This window comes from Mus caroli, unplaced genomic scaffold (genome assembly GCF_978045245.1).
Source record: "Mus caroli unplaced genomic scaffold, Mus_caroli_1 scaffold_16, whole genome shotgun sequence".
Lineage (NCBI taxonomy): Eukaryota > Metazoa > Chordata > Mammalia > Rodentia > Muridae > Mus > Mus caroli.
This window is the reverse complement of record NW_028227271.1, coordinates 63,848,064-63,870,738: the sequence shown is the minus strand read 5'-3', so window position 1 is coordinate 63,870,738 and position 22,675 is coordinate 63,848,064. Positions and strand designations below refer to the sequence as shown.

Sequence of the window (22,675 nt, the reverse complement as noted above, 5' to 3'; positions counted from 1 at the left end):
CGTGTGTGTTCTTTCTGGCCAGACGATAGCGCAGGAGAATTCCTGAATAGAACAGCAATGGCTTGTGCAGTAAGATCGAGAATCAACAAATGGGACCTCATAAAGTTGCAAAGCTTCTGCAAGTCAAAAGACACCGTCAATAAGACAAAAAGACCACCAACAGATTGGGAAAGGATCTTTATCCTAAATCAGATAGGGGACTAATATCCAATATATATAAAGAACTCAAGAAGGTGGACTCCAGAAAAACAAATAACCCCATTAAAAAATGGGGCTCAGAGCTGAACAAAGAATTCTCACCTGAGGAATATCAAATGGCTGAGAAGCACCTGAAAAAATGTTCAGCATCCTTAATCATCAGGGAAATGCAAATCAAAACAACCCTGAGATTCCACCTCACACCAGTCAGAATGGCTAAGATCAAAAATTCAGGTGACAGCAGATGCTGGCGGGATGTGGTGAAAGAGGAACACTCCTCCATTGTTGGTGGGATTGCAAGTTTGTTACAACCACTCTGGAAATCAGTCTGGTGGTTCCTCAGAAAATTGGACATGGTACTACAGGAGGATCCCACAATACCTCTCCTGGGCATATATCCAGAAGATGTTCCAACTGGTAAGAAGGACACATGCTCCACTATGTTCATAGCAGACTTATTTATAATAGCCAGAAGCTGGAAAGAACCCAGATGCCCCTCAGCAGAGGAATGGATACAGAAAATGTGGTACATTTACACAATGGAGTTTTACTCAGCTATTAAAAAGAATGAATTTATGAAATTCCTAGGCAAATAGATGGACCTGGAGGTAATCATCCTGAGTGAGGTAACCCAATCACAAAGGAACTCACACAATATATACTCACTGATAAGTGGATATTAGTCCAGAAACTTAGGATACCCAAGATATAAGATACAACTTGCAAAACACATGAAATTCAAGAAGAACGAAGACCAAAGTGTGGACACTTTGCCCCTTCTTAGAATTGGGAACAAAACACCCATGGAAGGAGTTACAGAGACAAAGTTTGGAGCTGTGATGAAAGGATCTAGATGCTGCCATATCCGGGGATCCATCCCATAATCAGCTTCCCAATGCTGACACCATTGCATACACTGGCAAGATTTTGCTGAAAGGACCCAAATAGAGCTGTCTCTTGTGAGACTATGCCAGGGCCTAGCAAATACAGAAGTGGATGCTCACAGTCAGGTATTGGATGGATCACAGGGCCCCCAATGGAGGAGCTAGAGAAAGTACCCAAGGAGTTAAAGGGATGTACAATTCTATAGGTGGAACAACAATATGAACTAACCAGTACCCCCTCCCCCCGGAGCTTGTGTCTTGAGCTGCATATGAATCAATCAGAAAATGGCCTAGTCGGCCATTAGTGGAAAGAGAGGCCCATTGGTCGTGGAAACTTTATATGCCTCAGTACAGGGGAAGGACAGGGCCAAGAAGTGGGAGTGGGTGGGTGGGGGAGCGTGTGGGGGACTTTTGGGATAACACTGGAAATGTAAATGAAATAAAGACCCAATAAAAAAAGGAACATTAATAAAAAAAAGAGTTCAAATGCTTAGCATTTACAATATTTAGTGTAATTATGCTTTTATTTTATTTGAATATTATTTGTTACATATTTCTCTATAGTTGAGGAATTTAGATAGTTTGAAAACTTAGAATTCAGTGAAGAATAAAGTCAAAAAAACCTATGGGGAAATGATGGGAAAAATCTGTTCCATGGCAGAAACTATCTGTTTAGAGTGGAGCAGAAGGATGATGGAGCCAAGGACAGCTTTATGAGATAGAAGAGATCCATACAGATATATTTGCTCTGAAGGTGCTGGCATACTTGAATGTATCATATAAACCAAGGGAGTAAGCTAAGAGTAGTGTGTAGAATACTAGAAAAATGACCAAAAATAACCATAATTTTTAGGGAAAAAACAATTGGAGTTATACCACAGTAAAATATTTTATGGGCCCATTGCTAAACAACATATGCAATCTTCAGTTCTTTCTAAATTGATCCCAATGAATTATTTTAATGCAGGTGGATATCAGGAGAGGCTATTTGATTCTATCTATACCTGTAGCAAATACTCTAAAAATCTGTTTACATTTTTGCTTTTTGTTCAGCAATTTATGCAAAAAGTTTTATAGACTAGCATATAAAATTCACTACCCAAGTATAAACATTACTCTTGTGAGTTATAATAACATCCATAAAATTTACATGCAAAGTAATCTGTTAGACGCTTATTCAAATGTAGAGAAGCAAAGTAGAAAGTAAGACTAGAATCTGGGGCCAGAATCGATGTAGGCAAGAGTGCAGTGGACTTGCATACCCATTATCATCATGTTCTCGAGGAACTCTAGCTTTGAAACTACAAACATGTCCCCCACAATCAGTTACCTCAGTGTGAATGTCCAAAATCAGCAGTGGATGATGGCACTGTGGTTAATGTTGAAACTTAATTTATGTTGCAGAATTACTCACTTAATATTTGCAAGGCTTGTGTGCTTCCCAGGAGCAAGATACTAGATACTTGTATATTTTTTCTGAAAAAATATTAGATACCTTTATATTTTTTCTGAAAGAAAGTAGAAAATTTAAGATAGTTTGATGTTTCTAAATTTGAATATCTGAGTAGAGCAATGTCTCAGATGACTACATTTTTTCCCTTACTTTAGTCTTTGGGGTTGAATATTACAAGAATTAACTTGAACGAATTCAGGGCAAAATTTTCCAAAAAAAGAAAGTTTGGGGAAATTTCCTTCCTAAGGAGATGTTGCCTTCTCTGTGTCCTCCATGGCAGAATTGCCTCTGCAGCCCCAGAAACCTTGAGAGGAAATGGAGTATGGCACCATGGTCTGTTCTCAGCTGCTACAGACACATTTGCTTTGCTCTCACTGCAGTAGTCAGCTTTCTTGCCACCACAGCAGAATAACCTAAAGGAACAATTTAGGAGAGGAGGTACTCTCTCTGGGTTACAGTTCAGGAGATACATTAGGGCAACAAAAGTTTGAGGCTGGAGATTGCAGCTTGAAGCTTTAGCTTGGTTATATCACAAAGACTCAGAGGCAGCATTGCCCATCCCCACCCATAGTTACCTGCTTTCTCTAGCTAAGTTCCACTTCCAAAGTGTTCCACAATCCCACGGGACAGTACCATCTGGTACCACTGTTCCAAACACAGTACCCGTGGGGTTCATTTCACAAATAAACCACCATAGCTACCTAACCCCAACATTTCTTTCAGATGGCAACAATGCCATCATGCTAGAGGTTTTATTTTTCAGTCAACAGAGCAGCTCAGGTGATCGCAACTCTTTACAGTAACTCTGGATTGCTAATGAAATTTATCAGACGTGAGACATATTTTGGGCCATGTATACTCCATAAGTACATAAAATACATAAAGTACATAAAATAGTCTTGTACAAACATGCCCATCTCCTAAATCCAGTATTCTGTTGATCCTTAGGAATCCGTCCCCAAATGAGACAGGATCAGTCTGAACTTATTGTTTATTTTAATAATTTTGCTAGGGTGTTCTATATGTCTAGCACTAGGGGCACTATATAAGTGAGTTAAGGTAAAAATGGCCTTGGTAAAGACAGAATTTAAATTGGTCAGAATTCCCAGTGTCATGTAATTAAATAGGTCATGTTTTAGTGGACATGCATCTTATGTCAGTGCCTGCCCAAGAAGAAGCATCTCATTGATACTTGGGAGGCTAATGATGTCTTCCTGTGAAAAATATCTAGTGAAATGACAGAGCTAAATAGAAGTAAGATGATCAAGCAGAGTGAAATGCAATTCAAGTGACCAACACTCAGACATTAATATACTCAGAGGTAATTTTGAGGAGTCTAAAACAAGTCATGAAATGTTGATATGTTTTGATTTTAGTTCTGCAAAAATGTAAGATTGAAAATGATGTGTTGACATTGGAATCTTTCTATAAATATGACCACTAGTAATTTCTCATTCTGCATCTCAGTGCAGAAAGTGTAAGAGGACAGCAACACCTCTTGAGGTATTTAAGAAAAACTCTTAAGGTGGACTGTCATAAGAACAATGTAGAATATTGCAATATCCACATTAGACATACATAAGGAATATTTTGATTGGCTGGAGATTCAGAAAGGCAATATTTGCAATCCATGCCTGTATAATAATGAGGAGGAGGGGGCAGGAAGAAGAAGAGGAGGAAAAGGAGGAGGAAGAGAGAGAGGGAGAAAGAAAAGAGAGAAGTGGTGGCAGAGGAAGAGGAAAATGAGGAAGAGGGAGAGGAGGAATAGGAAGAGGAGGAAGAGGTGGTGGAGGAGGAGAATCTTAAAAGATACCGTGATATTATTACTAGAACAGAATGTAGCAGAAGATATATAGTCAGAGAAATTTAACAGATGTCTGTAAAATTTGGAGAGTGGACCCCTTTAATGTTTACTGTACTCTTCATACTTCTCAGTATACGGTCTAAAACAAAGCTCTCAGTGTTTGAACAGGAGTCACCCCATGATACTTTTCTATCAGAAAAGTTGACTTTAATGCAAAGGATGGGCACAGCAAGTCAGACCTTAATTCACATTTATTTTAGCTTCCTGGATCTCATAAGCATTTAAAAATAGCGAGAACTGAGTTTTTAAACCATAATAACATGGAAATATTTCTGTATATCATTGATAATCTGAAAAATTAAATAGATACACTTAGACAAGTATTTGTGCATCCCAACTCCTGCTAGGAAATAACTGGCTCATCAGGCTCAGTGACTGAATGTTTCCATAGCTCTCTTTGCAAGAAAGCAGATAGTTGTTTCCATAGCTATGAAATGTGATTGCCACTTAGGCAAAATTATCGATCTTTAATTTTAAAGTGCTGAAATTGTAAATATCAACACTAATAAACACTATTTTCATATTGCATTCTTGGTGAATTCATTGTCATAATCTTAAGTCAAAGGCAGATAAACTGTGCTCAATTTCTGGTTATGATACAAAGGCAAACATTCAGCCTTTTATTGTTACTTTTTAAATAAAGAATAAAGCTTGCTGTCTAATAAAATGTGGTCTGTAAGTTTGCTTTATCAATTTCTTGGTCCCTTGGAGAAAAATAAAGTCAAGTTCCAGAACAAGAGAGGGATGAATGCATTCCACTTATTCCAAGAGTTGCATTTCTGTATTGTGCCAAAATATTTAGAATTTTTTGCAGAGAAATTTGTACCTTCTACCTTTCCTTCCTTAAATATTTCATCAATCAGAATTAAAAATATTTATGACTTGCAAGAAGTACTTCAGGGTTTCTGTACCTTTTCTATAAACAGTATTGTAAATATTCATATATATATATACAAGTGCAAAACTGCTACATTTGTAGGCCTTCTTGATAAAATACAAGATATTTTGGCAAGGGGACAATTTGAAATATAAATAAAGAAAATATTCAATGAAAGAAAAAACAAAAAAACACAAGATATCCAGTTAAGTTTGAATTTCAGATGAGTTGCAAGTATGATTAGGGTAAGTAAGCACCAAACAGTGTGTGGTGCATACTTATCCTGTATCATTTATGCCCAGCCGTTTGACTTGTGTTTAACTGAGCACTTTGTATATTAGTTTTAAAACTATAACACCCCTATAAACTTGTAAATAATATTATCTCATCCATCTGTTGTTAAACACTTGCTTTTTTCATAACACAATAGTTTTGGAACTGGTCTTTCATTTTTTTGTCAGACATGGTTTCTTGCTAAGAGTATCTGTTTGAGAATATATACAATGATATTCTCATTGAGTTTATAATCAAATTCCTTCTAATGTTTCTCTCCTAATCAGTCTCTCCTAACATGCATTTTTGCTTCTGAGAATTTAGGAAGATGGCTAGAAGGGGAGCTATTCATTTCAGATGGATTGCAGATCAATCCTTTAAATGTTTGAGATGCTATTATTAGAGATGCATGTTCTCTGCTTTAAAATTAACTATCATTTTATATGGGATTTAAAAGGATTTCTTACAAGAAGCAGAAAGTTTTCTAAACAAACCAATATGTAGGCATTAAGTTGGTGAGTTTCAAAATGAATAATTCATTTTTAAGTAAACGAGAAATTATTTTGTGCGGTTGCTTACACATTTGCACATGTATAGTTAATCGTCATTGGCGACACGGGGCATTACTTGTGAATTGTGGTTTTCAATATCACAGACACATTTGTTGCTGTGGTTTTGCAATATCGTTTCCTGATGCTTTGCTCAACTGTGGTTTTCATAATCATTGTTTGGTAGCCATGTAACTGGTTTGGAGCTGCTAGATCCATTTGGACAGAGATAATTGCTTATAGGGTTTGCTGTCTTTTCATTTTATAATCATGGTGAGTTAAACTAGAGAAAATAAAAATCGAACCTTAAATGTAATTCATAGTCTCATTTTAAAATGATGAGAAATAGATGTAGGAGTGTTCAGTTTATTTCATTCATACAAACTGGAATTGATAAACATTTACGCATTTAGATAAAGTAGTATACTATTTGTAACAATGTACTCTGGTTATTTTATCAACCTTTCCTTAAATATTCTGACTTTTATTTCTTTCAGCTTTTAAACTGAATATTGAGGTCTGATTTATTGGTATCTCTTTTGCTTTATATATTTAACCATTTCAGATGCCAAAAGAAACAGTAAGTGCTGTATTATTTTAATTCCAGGGGACATTCCTTTTGGGTGATGTAAGTCAGCCAATTCTATGAAAGATCTATGAAAACAGTAACGTACAATAAATCCAATTCTAAGATTCTGTGCATGCCAATTCAACTGGAATGATTTGAGAATGAGGGGGCTAAAAAGCTCTAGTCTCTGTTTTTTAACCCCCCCCCCACAAATACAAATAACCTTGCTTTTCATGGTACTTAGGATCATAATTTGTTGGCTCTTGCAGGCAGGGACTTGGTCATTAACTGCCTTTTCCATATCAAGGACCATGTACTGTACTGTCATAACCTCATATGGTCATATAGCTAATGTGATGTAATAAAAGACAAGTGGCCTTCAGCCTTGTGTTAAGATTTGTTCAGCCATACCTTTCATGAGGTAACTCTTTACACCTTTAAAAAGATGTTCTGATGGCATAATCATCGACACTGAGTAGAGTGCCTTTTGTACATGGAGCCTCCTGCAATCCTTCACTGTGCTCAATCAGCCCAGGCTCTGTGCTGATCCCAGACCCTCTTAGAGCATCATTTGGTGATGCTCACATGGATGCTAGTCAACCAAAGAAAGGGGACACAATTTCAGGTCAGAGTGGACAAGTTCATAGCCTCCTTGGGGAAACTGGCAGTATCTAGGGAATCCATGGCAACTTCACAGGAGTTTATTAGTAAATAATGATTACATAAAGTAGCTGATTCCACACAACCCCATCCCTTCAGCACACCGGAAAGAATTGCATTTTGTACTCACCCTATGCAAAACTGTGGGAACCTAAGCTAACCTTGCTCACCTTAATTTTACAAAACCAATCCTATGTAATCTCCTCAAAACAATGTTCTCTTGTGCCTTACCATTTCTCAAACCGTAAGCATACATTGAATAAATAAGAAAGACACAGAACTCAATAAACCAAAGAACTAGGAAATAGTTGTTGGGTCTTACCTGATTGAAAAATTAGGACAAGATCAAATCTTTTATTAGCTCCACGGTGCTTCCCTGTGGCAGAACTAGGAGAATGGAAGGTCATGGGGGCAGGGTGGAGCTGCAGAACTTGCACAGACTTCATAAAAAGTTAGTATTTCCTATTAGAGATGATAGTTCCCTTCCTACTTACAGCGAATAATCTAGCTAACCTTCGTCCTTTTGGATGTGAGAAAAATATCTGCCTGACTTCCGATTCCGGGATTTTACTATTTCAAATGGAAACTCAAGCAAGATGCAGAAAAGCACTTTGAGCGCAGCTCATCACCCGACTCTTGTGGGCCTAGTGGGGGATGGTCCGGGTCCGCAGCAGCCTCCTGGGAACTCTGACAGCGATGAAATGGTCTCCTAAGAGCCCAGGCAGATGAGAGGACTTAACGGGCCCCAAGACACACAGTTGGCATTTGTGATCAGCTGGCTTTCGCAGGGGACTTTGCCAGTGGCCTAACCTTCCTGCCAAGAAACTGTGAGGGCGGAGGGCAGGGGCTCCAGGAGGGGAGCAGTAACTGGAAGCACAAAGTTTATGGAAGGAGACTGAGATTTCTTTGTGCCCTGCTAGATGGGCGAGGCATTAGGGAGGAGAGTTAGAGGGTCCGTTGGAAGAGGCTGTTGGAAGAAGTTGCTGGAAGGGGAGCGGGGGAAGGGTGGCCTGGCAGCTGCCCAGCATTGACGCGGTGACAAATGCAGAAGGTGCCCCCTCCAAACCTCACATCTCCCCCCACCCCATCAACCCCTTCAACTCCCACCCACGCCGCGATCCCCTTGCACTCCACGCGACCAAGGCCAGGCTGTGAGTTTGCATCCGGACTGGCTTTGGATGCAGCCAATCCTCCTTTCGCTGATGGCATAGTCTCCCCTCCCCACAGCCCGGGCGCGCCCCTCCCTCGCGCGCCTCGCCACCTCCCGCAGCAGTGCGAGCGCGGCGCGGCCCGGAGCGGCAGCGGCGGCGCCTGAGTCTCTGCCCGGCAGCCGGGGACACGGAGAGCGAGCGCGCGCCTCCTCCCGCACCCTCCGCCCCTCGCAGCCCGGGTCCCCCTGCGCTCTCTCCTCCCCTCCCTCCTTCTCTTCCTTCTCTTACCCCTCCACCCCCTTCTTCCCCTTTTCTCTCTGCCTGGCCGATCGCTCCTAGATTCCCATCCTCCCCCCCACAGCCCCATCGCTCTATCCGTCGCCCCCTCCCCTCTTCCCTGTCACACTCTCTCTGCCCCTTGCTCGGCCTCTCATTTGCTTGCTCATCTCCAAACGTGGATCCGCCGCTCCCGGAGGAGCCTAGCTCCGGGATCCCGCGCGCACGGAGCACCTGGAGTCCGACCAGCGGCGGCCCGAGCCTGGCCAGAGGCAGAGGCGGCGACAACCCAGGGAACGGTAGCGGGAACCGCGGACACCGCCGGAACCCCAGCGCTAGCGGCCGCGGCCGAAATGTCCCGGCGAAAGCAGAGTAAACCTCGGCAGATCAAACGTAAGTTTGCGCGCGGGACTGGGAGTTGGTGGGATCGGTTCCTGGGAGAGGGGCGCACGCGGAGAGAAAGATGGGAGACGCTCGGGGAGATCCGCTCCTGGTCCTCGAGATTTGTCAAACTTTGCAAGCTATCAGGGAAAACCAGACGGCCGCAGACAGATGCACAGCCAGTTGGAGCGCCGGGCAGCCGCAGCCCAGTGTTTCTCCAGCCTTCGCGCTCCCGGGTTCTTGGTTTTTTCAACTCTGGTTTGCTGCAATCGTCGCCTCTTTTTATGCTGAAACCTAACAGGACAATCCGCTCCCGCAGAGCTTAGTATGATTGTTGTCCTTGTTGTTGTCCTGACGGATGGCCTACCACTCTTGGAAGCGTGTCTTGATAAACCGGGATGAAGTTCTCAGAGCTGGTGGAGGCCACCGGGCTAGGGAGGTAACTTCCCCAGTGCGGTGGAAAATCAGTGTCTGGGGACCCAGTCCTGGGCGGTACCAAACGCTTTGCCAAACCCGAAGTGAAACAAAAAGTAGGTGTAAAAGTTCGCGCCTCTGTTGGAGGCAGCCGCTCACCCCCTCCCTGCCTGCTGCGGTATTGGTCTGCACCCGGGGACTTCGGGTGGGTCCCACTCACGGCGCCTGGACTCTGTCTAGGGCGGGCTTCGGGCTTCAGTTTGCCACTGGTCCAGGAGCGGAGTCCCTGCTGGGAGGGGCCTCCTCTGCTTCTGGGCTCACAGGGTTTGAGTTCAAGGTAGCCCATACTCTGGTGCTGTTCCTAGTTCCTGACCCCTACCCCTGGGTCCCTGGGTGCGGGTCCCTGCGGTGCCAGAGACACCTGCCTGCCAGAAATCCACAATCTCACTAAATTCTTCTAGGCCAACTTTTTTCACCTTAGGAAAATTATTCCTGTGTGTTCGATAGGCCTGCAATATATCTTCAACCCTTTAACCTAAAAAAAAGTTAAAGGCCTTATTAATTTGAAGAAGTGATGATGATAATAATAATAATAACAATAATATTTTATGAGTTCTGTGATGTATTTCTGATTTTCAGTGTTGTTGAGGATCTGGCTTCTCGTTTAAAACTAATTATCATGTAATTTTAGTATATTGCTTTAGTATTACCCTTACCTCATAGGTACCCTACATGCAAGTCAGAATTTCTTTTTGGTGTAGTTTAAAAATAAATCTTATCACACAACTTGTCCTTGAGATTGGGGGCAGGCTATACATAGTTTGCTACAGTTGATTATTCAATATGCATAATATAGTACACTCACACTCCCTGCCTCTCAGATGTAATTCCCTGGCTTTAACTCAGTGGATTTCTGTCCCTGTGTGCCAGTTCTCAGTCTAAACAACTTATTTCAGACCAAGGAGTGGACCTCACTTTTGGCGGAAAGCCTACCTAATCCTGTAGCAACACTGTCCTGGAAGACTTTCACTTTTTGGGTTCTCTGTGCCATCTAATTACTTTCTCCGTTTTGATGCTGAGTTGATGAGAGCCTTTTGTTTACATTTTACAGTTTATTGTACCAAATGATGTTTAGTATAAAAAAGTGGTTAGAAACAGTAAATGCAAATGGTTTTAGTTCATGACTGTCGCCTAGATTGTTAATAAATAATTAATATTAATTGATTGTATGCTACAAAGACCATCTGATTCTACTTGGGAAGACTTTGTTATCTTCTCAATTAGCTACATTCATTTTTTTTTCTCTTCTATGTCCACCTCATATAATTGAAGATTAAAGCATTGGAACTAATTGCTGATGCTACTCTGTGTTATAGGTCGTAAAACATTTTGCTGGCTTATTTGAGTGGTGTGATTTATTAACTACCAAAAATCTGTGAAAGTTGTTTAATTGGGAAATGGGTAAATAAATATATTTTATATATTTGTGTACTTGTTCATAGGGATCATTTTCTGCTGATCTTTTTATCCATATGTAATATCTGTGCATTTTAGGCTTGTCTTGGATTCACTTTGGGATTACAGTGGCAATCTATGCAAATGTGAACTCCTCCTCTCTCCTGCCACTGTTAAGGAAAATGAAAACCAAAAGCTTTTTTAATTGTTAAATGGGAGCAGTACAATCTCCAAGCTTTTGGGGAGGAGATATTTAAATGTGTTTGAGCAGCTCAAAAGTCCCTTTGGCTACACTCTACAGTTCCCTTGTCCCCTTTTGCTTGTCCAGGAAGGAATTGAGGTAGGTTTTTTTTTTTGGAGGAAGAAGTTTTTCTTATACTCAAAGACTTTTCCACGATCCCTCTCTCCCTCCAGTTTAGGATGTGTGTATGAAGTACACTGCTTTCCATTAAAATTAACACAATTTCTTTGGCTATTCTGCATCAATGTTAAGTTTAAGCCATGAGATGAAGATGCTCTGCGAAACAAAAGCATTTCTTGCACTTACGAAAATTACATTTTAAACTTGGAAACATCCAGGTTTTGAAAATAAAGCGTTAGTACTGCTGATAAAAACATACCCAGTTTACAGCAACAACGGCAAGCAAAAGTCAGTTTATACCAGAAACTCTGAGACAGTCAATTTAAAGGACAAAAAGGTTGTTGGGCACAGAGTTTTTTTTTTTTTCTTTTTTCTTTTACTGCATACAGTTCCCTGCTATCTAAAATTGTGATTTATGCAGTATTTTAATATTTTGCTTATTCTTTCCCCTTGGGTGCTCTCCGGGCAGCGATAAAAAGGCGACGCTGAAAGAGCACCATTAATTTGCTATGATGACTGGCCAGATAAGAGGAGATAATGGGAAAGATAAGCGGAGAAGATATACCATCAGAAACCCGATTATTACCATTAAAATTCCAGCCCAGCAATCTGCAGAAGCCTGATAATTCCTTCTCCGTTTCCACCACTTTGGATGATAAGGCAAAAAATAGTCACTCAGTGCTCCTTGATTAGACTGCCTGGATTTTCTGATAATACAGTGATAAATTATGTATTTTGCCCCCATGTTTTGTCCCAAAATTCAGATTTTTTTTCCTATTCCTAGACTATATTTTCTACCTTCCTCTCAGAAGCTTTCTCTCATAAGCTATTATTGTAATCCTGGTTTGATAAAAAGCTGTGATAGGACGGGAGGTGTTTGGTGTGGAAGCCATATCATGCTATCAGCCCATCTCCCCACACAGCTGCTCCCTGCTGTTGTTTTTAGCCTTATCACCTCCTGCCAATATGCCAATAAATTGCCCAGATTGTTCTCCATTCTGGGGCTGCACTGCAAAATTTATGACAGAAATGATGATTTTTTTTCTTTTACCAATGCATCCCTTTATGGGTAGTAAATGTGTTGTGTGTGCAGTTTTATTGTTATTTTCTTCTTCAAGCTGTTGTCTCTAGTAATGTGCTTACTGTCCTGCCTGTCTCCAACTTCAGTGGTAAAGATGAACATCACATTTATATTCATGCATATATGTGTATATGTGTGTATATATATGTGTGTGTGTATATATACGTATATGTATATATATATATATATATATATATATATATATATATATATATATATATATATATATATATTTCCATTATCTGCTCCTTGGTAGCTAATACAGAGGTTGAAAAGAGGAGAAGGAAACTCAAATACTTAGAAAACAAAAACAAAATTAAGAAAAGACACTCTTCTTTATACCACTGTAGTTTTATAAAACTTTTTGGACGGCTTAGATTTTTCAAGCCAGGAGGACATAAATGCTCAGTCCAGATATGCTCAGGTACCCAATAATTTGTAATGAAGCAGAAAGAAAGGCTGAATTAAGAGGCAGGATACTTTTCTCTCTAAAAGTGAACTCCTATAGTAGGAGCTAACAGGTAGGCTGAAAATGAAATGCCTACGTTAAGAATAATATTGTAACAGTTATTTAAAGGGTTTGCAAAGTTGGATGCTGGGCACAGTGGATAAATATTTTTTTTGATATTTGAGATATTCTTCGACCAATTTTAGGTAGTATGAGTCTCCAGGCAGCACATCAGAATTTTAATGGAATATGCTATTTTTGAAAAAGTAGGTAATATCAATGCTTTATTTCTAAAATAATCACTGTTTTAATATTAGAATGCTATGCATTAAATTATTATATAATATTTGTCATTGAAAAACACTAGATGAACCTCTTAGAAATTTGGAGCTATGGCATGTGAAGAAGTGAGTACAATTGTTTTCCACTGTTCTACTGTAGGATCGTCAGTGTTTCTTCTAGTATTGTTCAGACCATAATTATCTACATTCTCAACATTATTATGGGAAAGGGTTTGGAGACTGCTATGTACCTTTCAAATACACTGATCAATCTCACACATTGTTGGAAGTCTTCTTTTCTACATGCCAAATATGAAGTCAGGTTTAGTTGGAAATAAATCACTCATTTTTAAAAATTTGAAGATAATTAAATGTGGCATTAAATATAGTGCTTACTATTTTGTTTATAATGTTCCTTATGTAAGGAATTTAACTACATTGTCTGAGAAGCACTTTTTACATCAGCTCTTAAGTAAAGGAACACATACTCACACACACACAGACACACACACACAGACACACACACGTAATATAGTATATTAGTGTTTTGCCAATAAAAACTCACAGTTTGTAAGATAAATTTAATTTATTTTTGTATTTGCAATAATATTAATTTATGTAAAATTTCAGAAAAAATACAGGAATAATAAATCAGTAGACTTAAAATTGACCAACTTTAAGATGGCAACTTAATACTGATATTTAAGATTTAAAGCAAATATTACAAATTATATATATAAAAGATCATTCATCATGCATCAGATTTTAAAGGTACAATAAAATCAACAGTGCAAGTATAATCAACCCAGCAGTTTTATTTCTGGATGCTGCAAACTGTTCAGGGCCAAAATTAGGCATTGGGACTTGTGGTTACTAGAACTACTCTTTCATTTCTACTTTTGATAACTTTCAGAGTAATTAATTTGTAAACCTTGCTTTCAAAAGAATCATCGGGGTTTAATATTATGCGGAACAGTATTTTAAAATAAGCAAGCGATTTCAATTTAATTTGAGAGTTTAAGAATGATAAAGTTGCATTTGTTCAGTCAGAAGTGTTTAAGCATTTCTGAACTTCTGAAGGGGCCATTTGTTTATGCAACCAGTGCCCATATGGAAATAAAATATGACTCTTGCATCTTTGAAAATTAAAATCTTACTTACTGAGTTTCAGAACTGTAGACATAGACAAATAGTATATGACTCTCCATGTGTTACACAAGGTGGTACCACTAAAATATAACGGCACAAACCATGCATGTGTAGAAAATTTGCTCCTGATCTTACATCCTTTTAACTTAAAATTTTGTTACAAGCTAAGGGTTAATGCAAAGATGTATACATTGTTTTACTCTCATGTAAGTGAAGAATAAATAAATATCTATCAATAACTAAAACTGTCTAGAGAATGTCCATCTCTCAATATCCACTACTTGTATGCATTAAGTCAACTTTCTATGTGAGGTATGGTGTTCTATCCTGGTTTTGAGCTGCTTATACTAGGTGAGGACTCTAAGGCACAGTCTCCTGTCCTTTAGATAGTTTACAAAAGTGAACTGAAACTTTATTTAAACTTTAATTTGTCTCTTTAGTTATTGCCACTGGAAAAAGTTGCCACACAATATTGAATTTAATATATTAGCGAAAGTGAGTTGTTTTGGGGCTAGATATGTGGATTTCTCATAATAGTAATTTTGTTCTTCTGTATAAGGAAGGCCAGTCAACAATGGATTGGCATTTTTATTTGAATCACTCTCTTATTTTCAAGTGGAAATTTACTCAAAAAAATCATAAAACCAGCAAATTAATTGCATAATTATTTTTTTTATTTTGTGATTCTGTGATTTGTTTTTAAGATTCAAGCAAATACATCCTTGAATGAACTTTCCTTTAAAATATTCTTTTTTGTCATACCATTTATGGAAGCTTTGGGTGTTAGCTTAAATGGTATGAAAAAATTAAACATTGGATTGAAATGGAGATAAATAATTTTAACATCTGTTTCCTTTTAAAATATGTTTTTTGGTCACTTAACAGTGTAAATAGACTTGTAAACTTTGGAATTAATAGACTGCAAGGTATATTCCTTTGGACAGATTGCTGCTTTCTCAATTCCATAGGGCCAGTATGACATTTCAAACACGCCTGATGTTTTTGAAATCCAGACTAATTCAAAGCCTGCCACTGTGTAAAATTATCACTTCATTCTCTCAGTAATAAAGAATAGCAGAAGTCGGTGACTTCGGTAGCCAGAGCATGTCTTTCCACCATAGATTAAGTAGTAAGTATGTATCACTCAACAGGCTTGTATGTTTAAATCTGAAATGTAATTAATTTAATAATCTCAGATATAGCAATATTTGGCATTCTGGAAAGAACACACTCTTTAAAGGTATTAGCATAAAGATAGCACATTTGTTTATTATGCTTCCAAATCAGGTCCTAGTATCTCTGCCACAGGTAACAATTGACTTTTCAGGCTTCAAGTTAATAGCCTTGTCTCTTGCTTGTAGAGATCAATATTAGTATTAATTAATCACCATTATCGGCACTAGGATCTGGTTCTATTTGTTGTTACATCAGCAAAATATCAATATAGAAAGTGGACTCTCTGATCGTCATGGCAACTTCATCTCTTGGGTCAAAGAAAGTTTATCTTATCAGTGCATAGAGAGTGGCAAACTGTTTAGGGATCTAGTTTGAACTCTAAGAACATTGATTTAGTTTTTGTTTGCTAGTAGAGGCTGAATTCCAATCACAAGGAATAGGTAAGATTTAAATATTAATGCCTAGAGGCTTGCCTGAGAGGGTGTTGCACCACCACTGCCAGCCTGTCTGCTTGAGGTAACAAAAGGTAGAGGCTTGTCTAGTCAGAATTATTTAAAGCTTTAGCAATATGTGTCTTTGAGAAGTACTTTTTAAATGAATATATGGCAATTATTAGGCAGGATGAGTTTGGGTCAAGATTTCCTATGTGAAAATGAAAGACAATTACTGTAGCCTCTTCAACCCTTCCTCTCTGCTCTTAATATGATGCCCACCACATCACAACAGTATCATCAAGAGCAGCTTTCCCTCACAACTAGCATAAGATAGTATGTCCTGGCTCTAATGCAGGAGAGATTTGCTGTGGGTTTTCAAATCAGAGGAAGGGATTTATCTGGGAATATTTTTAATATTAGCAAATATTTATTCTTAATAAAGGAAGGTCTGAACAGTGAGCCGAAAAGATTAGTGTCCTTAAAAAATTAGTGAACCATGGGTCCCTAAAACTATGAAATAAAATGCATGCTATCTTACTAAGAATATTAAAATATGTCAATTATTTACAATGAAAATTTTGAAAAAAATCTGGCCATTGTTAATTTTTGTGATTTATGTGTTAAAGAAAAGGGAATTCAGTGAAGAGACCTTAGCTTTTGAAGCAGTCCCTAGGATGCTCAAAACTATTAAGATTATGGGCACAACATTAGCTTACATCTGAGAATGTAGGAAAATTTTATACAAATCTTATGACCGTGGAAAATATAAAAACAAACCTTTAGGGCCTAATAGCTACAAACTTTACCACAGTATCAATCCTTCCAGGCATTGCTCTCATAAAACTTAAAATCCACACTCTTTTAATAGCTTACAAGGTAATATTAGTTTTATTTAATATTCTGATAATATCCTATATATATAAAGCAAACAATGTCATTACTAGCATAATGTTTAATATAAAATAATGCTTTATTTCATCTGATCTGTTGCCACCAACTACTTACTTCTATGCTTATTTTTATTTACTTGTGAATATGTTCCCTCTTTAAACTGCTAGAGGATGTTGAATGATTTTAACTTGTTTGCATAAACAGGATTTTGCACGTGATAATGTGAGATTTACCATTGACAACATCATTTGTAATGTAAGGGCAATTGTAAATATATGTACATATGTGTGTACATACACATACATATATTTGCATAAGCATATATGTGCAATCTTAATAGTCCATACAAAGCTGTAACAATTACCTAGCTTTTAGAAGCTATAATTTAATTTTTAAATGAATAATAAAATGAATCTTAACTTGGCTTCTATTAGATAGACCAGCATCACTTACCTGATATATTTTTTATAAGTTCTTTTGAAGATATAGATTAATTTACATTTGAAAACTTTTTTTGCATCTCTTTTTGAGAGTAAACGTTTTTGCTTCTTAATATTGATATAATATCATACATGAGAGACTTTATAAACATAAATTAATTGACATATTTTCAGCAGTAATTATCTCTAAAATTATTTTATTTGTCACTTAATTTGGAAAAGTCTTTAAACCTGAATGAAGAATGGGCTACATAATTCAGGGTTGGAAGCTAATATTTATGCTTTATCTCCTATTATTCTGAAACTTCTATCTTTTCATTTTCATATTTAATGCTATTTAGTGACATGTTTTTGGTGGGGGATGCATATTTGTTTTGCTGAGGCAGTGCTCTGAAATTATTGGAGCCTGTACGGACCTCGAGAATTGAAAATTAAAAATACTTAAGTGACAAATATTCAATTTGAAAGAGCACTCAACCCCTCTACAAGTATATATGTGTGTGTGTGTGTGTGTGTGTGTATGTATGTATAGCCACTAAGATAACTAAGTTTCAGGAACTATCAGGATATCAACTAAATATTGATTGTAAATAATCATTTGTTACCATCAGTATAGGCCATGTTCTCCTTGCTTACTAGATTTGCTTACCTAATTAGGAAAGTGGCTTTACGCCTAATGATATAATTCAATTAAAATATATTATTCATAGATAACTCATGAAACTTGTGACACAGATCAGTCATGTTTGGATGTGAGATCTCATCCAGGACCTCACACAGGCTACCTAAGTGCTTTGTATTCAGTGCCATGTTGTAGATTGATTTTACCACATCTGTCATGCAAGAGTCACTTTAACCATGTCTTTTGAAGTTCGTACAATGTTGCAGAAGGAATTCTTTTCAGATTTCAAGTGGGAATTTGTTTCTTTTTTTTTTCAGGTAATAAATCCAAAACGTAAAAATGCTTTATATAATAAGACTTCTTGCTTGCTGAGTTCTTAGAAAGAAATCCAGTCAGGAAGGCAAGATGGCTCAAATTGTTTGCCAGCATGCCTGAAGGCTGGAGTTTGATCTCTGGAACACACACACACAGTGGAAGGAGAGGACCAACTTCTGCAAGTTGTCTTCTGACATCCATACATGTCTCTTCACTAAATAAATAAATAAATAAATAAATAAATAAATAAATAAATAATTTTTTTAAAAGTCCAAAGGCACTTGCAATTAAGGAAAACATATAATTTAAGAACATACGAATTTAGCGGGGCTTGTTTGATATGATATTATTTCTGAAGGTGCAAAATCTTTTCATGGTGTATAATTTTGTCCTTTGCAAATACACCATACACTACTTCATAGGACTACTCATAACTGCATGATTAAGATATATGGTTAGGTGACTAAATTCTGTAGATCAATTTTATACTATTTTAAAATGCTTCTGAACGTAGATTATTGCTCAGTGAATAGATAAGCAAGGGACAAATGGCCGACATTGATTATTGATGGAAATCTTGGTTTTTATCATAAAAAATTTTGTTTTGAGTTCTAAGAAATAACTGAAAAGTTTAAGTAGTGGCTCCCCCAAAAGAAAAGAAGAAAAGGTTAGTAAGAAGATAGTAGATAGTGTGGATGTAGTAAGAAGACACATGCTAAGTCACAGGCTTAGCTCCACAAAATAGATGCATGTTTTATTCTCCTCACTTTGGAGCAGCAATTATGACACAGGTCTTTACTTTGAATTCTGCACTTCAAAGTGCTAAACTGTTGTGATTTTACCTTACTTAAGTAGTTTATGTATGGGACTAAATTCTGTGGCAGGCCATTTCATGGTAGATCAGCTAACAAAGGTTTAGCAATAGCACTGAAGGTTGGAACATGCTCCCCCCGCCCCCGCCTCGAGGACACTGTCAATACAAGCGCATGCAAAGGCTCTAAATGTTTGGAATTTATTTTTCTTTGTTTAGGACAACAGTGCAATCATGACTTGGTGTTGTAATCATCTGTCAGTTCTTAGAGTGACATTTTCCAGTTCTCATTTTGATAGCCTATCTGCTTACTTCATAAAAAAAAAGCAGTCCGTTTTCCTGTGGTGGTTCTCTTATACGTAAGTATGCTCGTACATTTTGGAAATATCGGGTCTCCCACAGACAAGTACAGACTCCGTGTGTAGGGAAGACTAGCCAGCAGAGGACTTGTGTTCATCTGAAATATGCAAGGGTTCATTTGCAAATATATTACGCTGGCGCTAAAAATACCACCCGCCCCTTAGCATTGTGCATCTCGGACAAACAGGCGCATATTGTGTCATGAAGTTGCTTAAGCTTCTGAAGTCAGGGCTACAACTGGGTCAGATGATAAGATGAGCACAACAGAGGAACGACGAGAGCGTCTGATAAAACCTGATTGATTGATGTCTGGCTTCCCCACCATCACAGGCAGTTGACAGTTAGTTTGGGATCAGATGATTTGGCTTTTGCGATAGAAGATGAGGCCCAGTGGGCTGGCCTGAAGGACAAAAAGGTCGCTTCCTGCACCGTGTCAAGTAATGTCGAGCTCCCACAAGGTGGGACAATATTAATATTTCATTCTTCTCCTTTGAGGTCTAGCTCTTAATATTTGACAATCTGTTTAAAGGCATAGAGATTCAGTCTACCTACAGACATGAGTGACTATTTCCTTCTTCCATGAGATGGGATATTTTTATATAGTTCCTATTCTTAAGGATAAGGGCATATGTTTATTTGGTGTGTCACAGCTCATGTGCTTTGCAATAGTTAATATTTTATATATTTCATTCGATTTTAATTTTAGTTAAAGCGTTATAAAATATGGTGCTTAAATTGGTTAAATTTAATATTTGAATTATTGCTGGATAAATACGGGTTTCTTAGGAGAAAAACAACTGTCTAAGCTAACCTACATATTGAACTTTGTCTACGTGCTTCCTATTATTTGTTGTGTGAAGCTGAAGTTAAAAATATCCTGCTACCAACACAGAGTTTGAAGGAACCTTAGTTGGCACAATAGAATAGCATTGAATATAGGCTCATAGTTAATGACTGTGATGTATTTTCAGGACGTTAGTCCTCTTGATAATAGGATTATTAAAATATTAACTTGTATTTTAATCATATAAATGCATTCCTGACATGTATGAGAATCATTTACAAAATATACAGATTGTGGGTTCCTGCATTGTTCTGTAGTCTTTAATTCTAGAACTTGGGTGAGTTTGAAAGCAAGCAGTAAGGTTATATTTATTGGAAAGAAGGAAGGGAAGAGGGTTGAATAGAGTGGGAGGAGGCAAGAAGGAAGGGAGAGAGTTATAATAGTTAATTCTAGGAAAAAAAATGTTTTCCAGGGTTAGGCATGAATGTTGAAGCATGTTTTAGAACTGGAATTTCCACTGCTGGGATGTAAATTTCATGAAGGGAAGATTGCTACATGGTAGAAATCCTCTACCATGTACTGCTTTGTCGTCTGATATTTTAGGGTTGGTTTCCAAAGGACAACCGGTTCCCAGATAATACAGGAGAATTAAGAGCAGGATGATGGAGTTAAGATGGTGATGGATTGACAATAGGACTTGTGGGAAAAACATAAAATTGCTTCTGCCCAAACCTGAATGGGTCCTCACTACACCTCCCCAGACTGATTCCCCTGCCAGTCCTGGTTAGCATATCTCCTAAAAAGTTTCTATCAGAAAATGGCCTGTTTTCTTCTAAATACAGTTATGTGAAACAAAACAACCTATGTGTCTATACCTACATACATATATACATGCACACACACATATTAAGTTCACACATAGAGCTCATTAATGTATTGTTACATGCAGAGATAGGAAAGGTAAAGGACTCAGAGGGACATGTAAAAACTTTTCAAACAATGATTCAAGAAAAAGAAGCACACCTTTAGTGATTTTACTGTGATGATCGCCTTGCTGGTAGATGTCTTATGATAGTGGTCCTTTTTGGCAGCTATTAAGAGCAAGTGTGTTTACTCCTTTAGGGAAAGGAGAATGGAAGTAGATTGTCTTAGCTTGATCTCTATACCAGTTGCTGATGCATTTCTCAGTTATATAGTTACAATGATACTGCATTCGAGGCAGTACCATTGTTTTTCTGTGTGCACACATTTCTTATAGATTTCCTGTCTTTACTTTCCTTATTATTTTTTCTTTTGATATTCTATCTTGTTATATAATACAAACTTTATACGTGTATAATATATATTACATATAATGTATAGCATGCATGATTTCAAATTTGTATTTAAAAATAATTATTTATACTTTAAAAACTCAAGTTGGCAAAAAGATAACTATTGCATCATTCTATATGACAGTTCAAAAGCGGATTGTAAATGATGCTGGGAAAAGTATTAAACTCTAGTGGTGCAGTTATCAGATGCCATAAAAATACAATGTATTGCTTGTGTATTTGTGTTGACAAATGTTGAAACAAAACTACTATGTAAGATTTGCATAAAAGTATGATACAAAATTACGCATATACTAAAGTGTATCTAAATATATTGAGTATTCAGTAAAAATTTGAAATATAGGACTATGATACTGCTTCTAAAAATTGCCATCAGCTGTCATTAGCTGGAGAGCTGGGCTTCAAAGCTTGCCTAGAGTGAAAATTCATGATTCATCCTACAGCTTTAGGAGGGCCTTCTGAGGAAAAGTTGGGGAGTTTTGATGCAATGATTAGATATTTACTTTGTTGTTTCTTGGTCTTCGTCAATTTTTAAGAAAGAACAGAGATATTTAGATATGGAATATCTTCAAGTCAGATCTCAGGAAATCTGTTTTCTTTAAATACTGATCAGCTCTAGAGTCTTTTTACTGGGAAATAATCTAGATATTGTGGGGGAACAAAACAGTACATTGTTCTTATTGTCTGAAAAAAATAATTGCTATTAAACATTAAATAAAGGGTTCTTTGCCTGGGACCCATAGGTTTTAAAGAGTCTCTGAGGACTTTCCAAACATTTTATAAAACTTTTTATATTCAAGAATTTTCCAAGGAGAACTTTCTTGGGTTTTAAAACATCACATCCACTCTAAATTGTGTGTACTATCTATGCTATCAGCTTTTGCAGTCTTATGGCAATCTTATGGAGGAGAGACAATTTTACCTTAAATGCCAAAATGATTATTAAAAAATCTTTAATAATACCACCTTGCTGCTTTAAGCCTTCCAGCGTCCTCTGAAAGTTCTATCACCAGAGGAACATGAAGAATCACTATTCTTCCCAGCATCTCTATAAGCAACATCACCATATTACACCTTATGGGTCTTCTGCTCCTTGAGTCTTCCAAGATACCTCTGTTGGATTATTCCTCCCTTAGATTTCCATATCTGGTTTATCATATGCCTCTCATATCATGAGTATGATCTT

General features: G+C 37.6%; 1 protein-coding gene across 3 annotated transcripts in view; it reads left to right on the top strand.

Moving 5' to 3' along the window:
- The first annotated feature begins 8,242 nt into the window (after positions 1 to 8,242).
- The window catches only part of Zfpm2 (zinc finger protein, FOG family member 2), a 446,087-nt gene continuing 431,654 nt past the window's right edge, over positions 8,243 to 22,675 (top strand). For 2 of the 3 annotated variants that reach the window (XM_085831847.1, XM_021183128.3), the window contains exon 1: positions 8,243 to 9,145. In XM_085831847.1, the coding sequence (XP_085687973.1) occupies positions 9,106 to 9,145 (40 nt within the window). In that variant the 5' untranslated portion in view covers positions 8,243 to 9,105. Of the gene's footprint in view, positions 9,146 to 19,683; positions 19,830 to 22,675 lie in introns of those variants that run through there. The other variant, XM_021183129.2, reaches the window with a different exon arrangement.